The 10,799-nt window shown below is 46.7% G+C and overlaps 1 protein-coding gene across 1 annotated transcript in view; it reads right to left on the bottom strand.

Moving 5' to 3' along the window:
- The window catches only part of Rcl1 (RNA terminal phosphate cyclase like 1), a 42,400-nt gene that overhangs the window by 12,184 nt on the left and 19,417 nt on the right, over window positions 1-10,799 (bottom strand). The window contains exons 4-7 of the mRNA XM_031390051.1: window positions 9,234-9,308; window positions 8,685-8,809; window positions 2,642-2,767; window positions 398-554 (exon numbers count right to left, since the gene is read on the bottom strand). Of these exons, the coding sequence (XP_031245911.1) occupies window positions 398-554; window positions 2,642-2,767; window positions 8,685-8,809; window positions 9,234-9,308 (483 nt within the window). The remainder of the gene's footprint in view (window positions 1-397; window positions 555-2,641; window positions 2,768-8,684; window positions 8,810-9,233; window positions 9,309-10,799) is intronic.

The following is a 10,799-nucleotide window of genomic DNA, read 5'->3' as shown; positions in this document are numbered from 1 at the left end:
GAGGGAGGGAGGGAGGGAGGGAGGGAGGGAGAGGGAGAAAAAGAGAGAGAGAATAAAAGAGAGAGAGAGATGGAGGCAGCATGAGAGAGGGGTTGGGGGGCACTCCTTTTGGTCAGGTCAGTATGCCAGCTGCCACCTTAACCTTACCTGCTTGTTTTCTTTTGAACCCTCACTCCCTTCTCTCCTCTGTACCCATTAAAAGCTATCAGTTCTGTGTCCCAATAGAGCAGATCTTATTCATGGACTAATTCAATGAACCCATTAAACTAGTTAATTCTAAACTGCTTGATACACAAACATAGGTTAGCTTAAGTGCTGAGAAAGGAGTAAAGAAGGAAAGACACCGATCGTCTTTTCTGACTTCCTTTCTCTGCACCTGCAGAGCCAGAGGACATACCCTGTAGATTTCTTCAAGCAGCAGCTTTGCACAGTTCCTGCCGAGGTCCTCGGGAAGCACTGCTGCTCCCTGGCCCTGGGGATTGGAGGCCAGTTCAGCACTCAGGAAGGTACCATTGGTAGTCTCTGCAACCAGCGACAGCCCGAAGCCTGGAGACCTAGTGATACAAGGGCAGACACTCAATAAGCAAAGGCACACATGTGAGCACACAAAGAAGACGGATGCGCTCTTCCCTAGACAGACTTCCAGGCACATGAAGAAGGACCAAGGCAGGAGGAAGTTTGCATGCATACCCTTGCTTTCTCCCTCCCTGACTTTACAAAGTTGCAGACTCTCACAGTTTCTAACAACCACACACTGTGATGTCAACAGGCCTCCAGGTATCGACCATGCAAATAGTATCAGTGTTACTTCAGTCTTGTCTTATTCCATCCTCACAAAAACACAGCAACAACAAATTAACCAGAAAAACAAACAACAGTTCATAAACAAAAAGAAAAAAAAACACCTCTCCACAAATTTGGCAGATCTGATGCCTCAGATGTACCTTGTCCACCGCAAAGTAAATACATCACTAGAAGAGCTTTCCCAATGGCACACTCCATACACACTTGCAACACAGACCTACCGCCTCTAACATTGTTCAACACCGCTCACAAAATGTCTTCCATATCTAGAACACTGGCCCAAGTAGTTCCAGAAAGACTCCATACACTTATATCCGTTTTTATTTTTAGAGACTGTTTCACTAGGCAGCCCCAGCTGGCCTCATACTCGGTCCTCGTCTTTGCTTCCAAGAGGGCTGGGGTTAGACGTGCACCATCAAATCTGGCTTACTGAGGTTTTGCAAGCACTATATGGACTCATCATGTGGAAGGAGTCCAGTGCCCAGTTTTAACCCTCCTTAAAGCAATTACAATACCTGCCCAAGCAAGGTTCCAGAGCACCCGACTCACATTTAATACTCTAGCATCACTCACCATTAGACAATTAGAAAACTGAACACACAAGATGCCTCTGAATCACGAGAAACTGCGGGTCTAGCATGGTGGAAACACACACATGACATCACTGAGATCTGCAGTGGGGGTTTGCAAAGTGCTGCCTCCATAGCTTTGCAACCTATAAAGGACTACTTTATTATAATTTCTTCTCAAGAGTAATGGCTGTCAGAATGGGCCACACTAAACCAATGTGCAAGCTGGTCTAAGTGCTAACACAGGCCACCAAGAACTGTTGGCTCCCAGGGTTTCAGTGCATGAACACTACATTTCAACAGTCCATACTCATGTGGAACCATCACTGGTTCAGATAGGGGCATAACCTAGGCATGACTTCACAGCAGCTTATAACCTATAACTTGGAACTTAAAAACTAAACACAAATGTGAGAAATACATCGGTTTTATACATAATTTTTAACATGAAAGCTTGGAGCTCATCATGTCAATATACTGATCTGTATTTAAGGCTGCTACTCAGAATCTGACTCTATACCAGGGCAGCTGGGTGAATAGCATTATAAAAGGCTATTCTACGCTTGGTGGCAGGCAACCTGGCCTTCAGGCCTGCAGTGTTCCTTTCTGCCCATTCTGGAAAAGCAAGGGATCAGAGAACAGACTATCCTGGAACACTCAGCCTCTGCTGCTACCTACCCTTTCCCAGCCCTCGGCAATCCCCTCCAAAATAGAGCAGACCCACTAACTCCAGACCTACAGCTGAGAAAGAAGGCAGGAAGAAAAGGCCAACATTAGGAGTTGCCGTTTCCATAGCACGTAGACTGCTAGATACAGATAGCACACATAGACGCTTTGTAAACTTAATATTTACAACTATCCTAGGGTACATCATTACCCTCAGTGTGTAAATAAAGAATGTTCTGGTGTTTGAATAAAAGGCATGGAAATGTCAATGACCTTTCCATCCCCAGGGGGGAAAGCCAGCTCTGTATACACATCCTTTCCAGCCCTGACCTCTGACACCATCACTTTCCACTGGAGGGTGTGAAGGCCAAACTCCTCGCCTGTACTCTCTGCTCATATCAGGAGAGACTCTGAAAGAGCTGTGAGGACCAGCTGTGCTTTCCTTAGGGAAAAGCCGATTTCCTAACCCAAGCAGATAACTGCAGAATCCAGAGTTTTTATTCGGGGGAGATAAACCCTGGAAGCCAGTGAGATGAGAAAGGAGTGGCGTGGCATTCTCCCTGAGCTCAGCTGCGGAGAAGTCTGCTCTAGAATGCACTCACTTCCCAGAATTGACGCCTTTCATGTGATCTGTGTAAATATAGATGTCAGGTATGAACTTGTTGAGGATGCTCCTTGCAGAATCCACAATCCGGTTTGCCATCTGAGGTGACACGCGCACCGAGTACCTGCAGCCCAGGGTTAAGGACGTTATGACGCTTGGATGCCACCCACAACAGAGGAAAGCGAGACAGGAAGCTAGCAAGTCTGTGCCATGCTGGCACCTCCAAGTCCCATCTCCCAACTGTCAACATTTAACTTAAAAGTTCTATAACTAAATTTTTTTCATTATTATAAAAAAAGTTTCAAACAGTCATGGTGAGAAGGAATCTAGATTCCTAGAATGGAAGGTATAAAGTCAGGTCCCACAGCCCAGCCGTGACTTCCCAACCAGCCTTCTCTGTAACTATCCACTCTACACAGTGTGAAGACGTCTGCGCTCGGCACAGCCATGATCAGGCGCCCAGCGACAACTGTGACAACTTTGTTACTCTTTGTGCAGTCCGACTGCTGTAAGGAGTCTCTCTTCAACCTAAGGCCAGGCCGGATACCACAATGGCTGACCCTGAGCCAATCCCAGGACCCTCCCAGAGGGTCAGAAGCAGAAAGTGTTCCTGAAAGACCAAAATGACCTCTGTTTTAAAGACCACAGGTTTCCCAAACACATTACTTAAGAGTCAATTAATGCATTTGTGAGGACAGAGGGGCTCTGCTTGATCCTCTCTGATGGAAACTACTCTACAACAGGAATCCTGGAAGAGAAGGAAGAAATTAGAAAAGGGGTTGGTGACTGAGGATGTGGAAGCCATAACCCCAAATTCAGACCCTGTAACAGAGACCGTCTCTCCTGACCCCACTTTCAAGCTGCAGTGTATGCTCAAGAGCTGGAGAGAGACGCAGGACTAAGCAATGGGAAAAGAGTATGTGGTAAATCCATGTAGACTCCAACGCCCATTCCACAGAGCTGTTCAGTAATTACTACCAACAACACATGATTGTCTAACTAAGAAACAAAAGGCTGCTGCGCATGGAGCCTGACCATGGGCCACCTCCTCTCCTTGACTGGACCTAAACCTGGCAAAAGGGCAAACTTCCTGGGTCCTGCTGCGAAGACTCTCCAGTCCGCTCAGTGAGCTCATCCCCAACCACCGCCTACCTCCACCCAGTCAGTCTTCAACCTCAACTGCCTCCCAGTACTCCTCGGTCCACAGATGCCTCCTGCCTGAAGCTCTCCAGGCAGCACCCGACTTGAACTTACCATGTCTCCCTTCTGACACATGTTGTCCTTGCTCCATAAGGCCAAGGGATTTACTGCTGCATCCCTCACAACTCCAAAGCACTTTTGTACTAAGAATCATTCAACAAATATTTGACTTGACTCAGAGGACAAATCCGAAATGGCGAAAGAGCAAAAGGGTTTTTTTTTTTTTCAATACACAAAGAACCCGGTTTCCTCACCACCCTCTCTGTCCAGAGTGTACTTTGAACACTGTTGAGACAAACAGCCCCAGATCCTAAGCCTTTGACCTAAGTGGGTGCCACCTTTCCTTCTGCGGCCTGACCCTACCCATGGTCCCTCGGACAGCTCAGGAGATGCTACCTGAGCTGAGACAACCCCATCACACTCAGGATTCCCAAGGTTCTTCCACATACACCTCACCTTATTTTGGGGTTTCAGCAACCCTGTGATGCTTACTGTCAGGTGAGCCTCTGGGATGCAGAACTGAGACACTTGCTCAAAGCTAAACAGATCTGACTACAAAAGAACAGCTTCCTTTCTCCTCTCCTGAGACTGGGAAAGCAGAGGGCAAGGCGGGGCTGAGTTAAGGTGTGCATGTGTGCGTGCGTGCGTGCGTGCGTGCGTGCGTGCGTGCGTGCGTGCGTGCGTGCGTGTGTGTGTGTGTGTGTGTGTGTGTGTACACGTACGCACATGTACACTTATTGAGTACACGCGGTATGTGGAAGAACAGACCTAAAGACTCAAACTCTCAAATTAGCCCCTTTACTGATGGGGAAAAGAAGCCACACGGTTCTACAAACCGCAGCCCACCTGAGTCTCCTGTCTGTCCCCAGCATCTGCACTTAAATCTTCCACACTGAATCATGAGCTCTGGATAGCACCATGAAACTAAGACTGTGCTCCTTCTCTTGTCAGAGTGGATAGCAGTCAACGAATGAGGCCTGCTCTCTAGTCACAGCTGCTGGCTCAACCCCCCACCAGCTCCATCCCGGGACCTGCCTGCTTGGTCATTGATCTGCAAACAGGAAAAGCAGTACTGGGGTGTGGGTTGGGGTGAGGTGTCAGTTAAAGCCACAGCGCTCCCATCTCTAAAACAAGGATGAGCTCAGTCTAGCCAGAACCAGCCCTACAGGTAAAAACCACAAGAATCAAAGGGCCTCCCTTTGTGGCACCTCACAAGTGTCTTCTGTCTCAGATGCCCCAGGGGGAAGGTTCAGAGAACATTAGCAGTGGAAGCCAGGGAGGACAATGCTCTCCCTTCACAGCCTACAATGCCTGTCCCCAACCCAGATCCCTTACCACTTTTACTACACAGAACACCAATAGTATTCCCCTACATTCAACCCCTCAGTTCCTCCCAGCACTCACACCTACATCTACCTTCAATCTAAGGCTTCCAACCTCTTGACCTCCTGCCTTGACCAGAATGGTGAGTCCCACTGCATTACTAAGGGAGGTGCATTCTAGCAACTGCTTCATCCTGATTCTCTAGCTTACCGCATCCCTCCACCTATATCCTGCACTGCCACCCACTCTGTCAGGCACTTCCATCCCTGGAGGAAACAGACCTTCTCACCTGCTTCTCCTGCCCCTGTCTTTACCTTCAATTCATCTCAACTTTCAAACTCATCCCAACCCTTTCTACTCACCCCACAACCTTTGAACCCTTGAACCAACCTTGCCGTAAGCCTGCAAATATGAACATATATTGGATAACAGGGGCACCACCTACCAACGGCCTGCTTACACCTTCTAGTGCCTCACTCTATACATCTACTCAGCTAACTTCAATACAGCCCATGCAGTAGATCAACAAGAGTCAACCAGCACATCAGAGAGCAGCAGTGAGCAGTAGACCTAGGAAGTCCTGACACTGGGATCTGAATTATCTTGTCACTTTGCTTCAGACCCCTATTCTCCCAATTCACTTTTTCCAACCTATAGAAACACTCAAATCATGAATAACCTTTCTTATTTGTGTTTCTGTAACAGAGCTCACGTGTGTGGAGACCAAGAGGGATAACCCTAGGAACACCATCTACCCCACTTTCTTTTCTTTTTTTCCCTAACCCCCCTTTTTCAACCTGAAACTCATTAAAACCCATTTCACTCTCATCCACAAAGCTCTACTAGGAACTGGTCAGACTCTTATTAAACCTGAGCTCCTCAATTAGGATTGGTGGGCAGAGTAACAAGCCCCAAGTATCCTATCTGTTTCCCTGTAGAGGGTGGTCCTGATGTGAAGGTCTTGCTCCCCAATTGGTTCTTGATCTGTCAGTAAAGAAAGCCATGAGCCCACTGTTGGGCAGAAGGGACATGCGGGACTTCTGGGTCCCAGGAGACAGGAATTAAGACGCAAGGGAGAGAACAAAGTTAGCCATGCTTTGGAGAGAGGCAACCATGTAAGATCTCAAGATGGAGTGGCCACACAGGCTGCTCCTTGAGATGAATGGTCAGAGGAGTTTAGCAACTGAAGAATAGGGCAGGTAGAAAGGAGATAAGAAACTGATAAGGAGCCGGGCAGTGGTGGCATATGCCTTTGACCTCAGCACTTGGGAGGCACAGGCAGTCTGAGTTCAAGGCCAGCCTGGTCTACAGAGTGAGTTCCAGGACAGCCAGGGCTATACAGTGAAACCCTGTCTCGAAAAACCGAAATAAATAAATAAATAAATAAAACAAAACAAAACTGATAAGGGCACTATTTTCCAGGCGGGAGATAGCATTGCCCAGCAAGTGTCCAAAGGCAAGTTGAAATTGAACTTCTGTGCCCTTTGGCTGAGGATTCGAGGGAAGCTCGGAGGGGGCTGGTAGCTTGGTCACTTCCTGGAGCAAAGGCAGGTAGAGCATGAAACCACATGCTACATTTCCCCAGTATAAGAATTACATACATGCCACTACAACACTTGACTTTAGTGTAGGTTCTGGGTAACCAGATTCAGGCCTTCATGTTTGCAGGGCAAGAGCTTTATAGACTAAGCCATCTGTCTAGCCACAGCCTGCCTTCAAAATGTATTGTGGACTGGAGAGATGGCTCAGTGGTTAAGAGCATTGGCTGCTCTTCCAGAGGAGCTGGGTTCAATCTCCAGCATCCATATGACAGCTCACAACTGTCTATAACTTCTGTCCCAGGGGATCTGACATCACACAGATACACACAGGCAAAACACCAATGCACATGAAATTAAAAAACAAACAAACAAGAAACGAGGGTGTACTCTGTACTCTGCGCTCTTTCCCCGTTAAACCATCACCTCATCTTTCTCCTGCCTGTGGAGATCCTGAAAAGAACAACTCTAACACAACTTCTTCCCTGTCCTTCACCCCACAATCCAGAACTGATCATATGCTCTGTCTCCACTGCTCCTAAAAGAGCTCTTTCCGGGCCTCCAGCTTTTCCCTACCCTCAGTGCCGTCCTGGAGGTGCTGGCTTCTTTACATCCCTCCTCACTTAGTCTTTGCTTTCTAGTTCTGATGGCCACCCGATATGCCAGTCTCCTCTCTCTGCATTCATGGCTGCTGGCTTCACAGCATTCACTGTAGCCCTCATCTTGCCCTCCAGCTACAGATTCTCAATTCTAAAGTCCTCTCTACACTTATTTCAGTGGAGCCATCAAATCCAGCACATGTAACTCTGAACTCATCTCTACCCCCCTCCACCCTATGCTGGCCTTCTTTTGTAGCCTCGGTCAGCAAATATGGCTGCCAACAAGCCTCGGTGAAAAGCATTAAAACCACCCAGTGACTCTCGACCTTCTGCCGCAGCTCTTACCTGGCCTCACCACCCCACTCCCTGCCTCTCTATAGGGCACAATAACTCTGTTACCACATCCCTAAGTGGCTGCCACTAGGAGAGTTTCTTCCACAACCATACTTTTCAAAATATCACAAAAGTTCTTACATGACCACCCAAGTTGTCCTAATACAAAAATTTGCTCTCCAGATGAAAATCACTGACTTTTACATAAAGGCCAATTGCTCAACATGGCCTTTAGTTCTTCAACATGGCCTTCAGTTCTTTACTGGCTCCTGTTCAAGTCACATCCCATCGTATTCATCAACTGTCACTGACTACTTGAGTCTTAACCACATCGCTAGCTGCTCCCCAGAACTGTGGTATGTAGCTTCCACTACAAACACCCACTTTTCTCACTGAAGCACCCCCTTTCTTGCCCTGCTTCACAAACTTCTATCCTTTAAGGCTCATTCAAATGTCCCTGTTTTTCTAGTTGTTTTTTTTTTTTGTTTTTTTTTTTTTTAAAGGCAGAGGTTAAAAGCTGGGCACCAAATTATTGACAAGGTTTAAATCCTATTCATACCTATTAGCTATGTGACATTAACAAACAGAGCTTTTAGTTCCCTTACCTGCAAATACAGGATATGAGTTAACTTGAACCCTTCAGAAGCTTAACTGAGATGCATAAAGTGACCATCCCTAAAGGACACAGGGAAAGCACTCTGAGGTAAATCAGTTACAATTCCAGCCCCCAGAACATCCTCCAGACACCTGGCCACCCCACCCTGTCCCAGCTCCCCAAGCCACTCTCCTACCCCTACATCATTTGCATGCCACACTGGAGCTAAGGTTTACAGAATTATTTCCTTCCCCAGACACTGTAGTATTAAGTGAAGAAAGAGGAGTCAATCTTGTCACTGTGAGGCAAATAATAAAACATTATCTCAACTACAATTTCGACACTGACACTTTCACAAGATTGTTGGCGAAAGTGTAAAAGGTGAAAAGACGTACGTAGCGCTGCCATCTTCGTGAGGCAAGGAGAGAATAAGGGCTTTAATGCAAAGGATACGCCATTCCTCTGATGCGCTTGATTTTTCCTGGGTCTGTGAGCTGGACAGGCTTCAGGACCTTCCTCACGGGGCAGGAGAAAAGCACTTCGCCTCCTCCTCCAGGAGGCATTCCCCGTCGCAAGATCTGCACAAAGTGGTGAGGAGGAGATGGGAGAAAGCAGATACGGAAAGCATGGTTTCCCCTGACACCCTAACCTAGGAAGGCTAAATCACTCCCACTAAGCTTTGAAGACACTGTGGAGTCTCAGGAGCTCCAGGACACAAACGACACCAGGATGATTCAGACAAGAGAGGCAAAGGGCCAGACCCCATGTGGCTCTACTCCTTGGCTAACCAACAGATGCAGCACGGTGTTGAAGGACTCAGTACGGGTTTATAACAGACCTACCAGAGAAGAACAACAGGACTGTTGGTTCCCATTAAAGTCCTCTCTGAGTTCAAGGTTTGAAGCACTGGCTAATAAGCCTCATCATAGATCACATGCTTCTTCCAATGAATTAGATAGAAATGTCTTAGACACGTACAGCCAGTAGTTCACACATTCTCACCTTTAGCTCAAATGATTCTCCATCAATCCCAAACTGTTTCAGTAGAGGGAGTGCTGTTGCTTTAAGAACATCCACCTGTAAGTTATTTCAAGGAATTTTGAGTTAAACTTTGAACATGTAGCTAGAGTCCAAACAAAAACTGGACTCACACAGAAAACATACTGAGACCTCTACTCATTCTCACAGGCAGCACGCCCATAACATTACTCTATTAATTTATTAATAAATATTACTATGATGTTATTTTATTAAGCCTTTTCCGATATACATAACAAGTATACTCTTTAACACTTAAGAGTTGGTATCTCTCCAGGTCAGAGCAAGCCAATGAAGCCCTCAATGTTTACTTAAGAATCCTGATGTAGGTGCTGATTCTATGTGGGGAGTTGGGAGGAGCCTTCAAGGGAACAATGGCCTCAAAGTGAACCATTGCACACCACCCCCCCAAGTAACCACAGTAGCACTGACAGTTCATCTCTTCTGTATAGAGCTCCCAGAAGACCTTGGGGAGGAGGCAGTCCTGTGACAGGAAGCAAGAGTAGTGGCATCATGAGCAGAAGAGATCAGAAGCTAAGTCCTGGTCCCAAGCTTAGCCTCTGATGAGCCACACAGCTCCAGTGAGCAAGTGGGGTGGGAAGAATCACAGAATCTGGACTTCCTTCCCTAAGACAGGCTTCAAGCCCCGCTGTCTCCATGATGCCACAAGTCCAATAGCCTGATTCAATTAAATGATCCTCCAATAAGGCTCCAAGGGCAGAGATGGACAGTCAGAAGTGGAAATGATACACAAGGCCTAGGAACTAACTCATTCAGAATGGACAGGGTGAGGCGGGGGCAGGATCTGACAAAACTACTAAAGATTAGCTAATTTAACTAAATATTAAAGGTAAATACATTCAAAAGTTGTCCTTGTAGGGAACTAACTACACAGTGTCCTTATACAAACCTAGGTGATAGTCTACCCCAGGATTTCCCAAAAGCCCAGAGAGCAGTAACTCTCCCTAACTGCTCTATCTTGACAGCCTTCTCATGTTCAAGTTTGTCACTGTAATGCTGGCAGTGGGGCCTTTTAGAAGTGACTTAGTGATGAAAACGCAGTCTTCATTACTAGACTACAGACAGCATCAGGAAGCAGCTTAGTTATTTTTGAAACTACCTTCTGATATAAGGTTAGGTTTGGCTCAATTTCTCTGTCCTGCCAGGCCATGCCCTTCATCATGTTACAATGTGCACCATTTCGTGAATTTCCCAGCTTCCAGAAGAGAAAAAAGTTTTAATTTATCAACTACTGAGTCTCAGGTACTTTGTTATAGCAATGCTCATCGGCCTAAGACACACACACTCCTCCTCAGCTGCACATCTCACAGGGCCAGCTTCTGCCTTCCAGCTTCCAGCTACCCATTCCAAGAGAATGAAAGCTTTGAGGGAAGAATTAATTTAGGAAATTCAGGAAACCCATTCCTTATGCAGAAAGCAGAACCACAGAGAACAGAGAAAAGAAGATGCCTGGTCTGAAGATCCCATAGGCTAAGAAGTTACTCTTTTTTTTTTTTAAAAAAAAAAAAA

Source organism: Mastomys coucha, unplaced genomic scaffold (assembly GCF_008632895.1).
Source record: "Mastomys coucha isolate ucsf_1 unplaced genomic scaffold, UCSF_Mcou_1 pScaffold21, whole genome shotgun sequence".
NCBI classification, from domain to species: domain Eukaryota; kingdom Metazoa; phylum Chordata; class Mammalia; order Rodentia; family Muridae; genus Mastomys; species Mastomys coucha.
The sequence above is the reverse complement of the archived record's forward strand: the minus strand, read 5'-3'. Positions and strand labels throughout refer to the sequence as shown.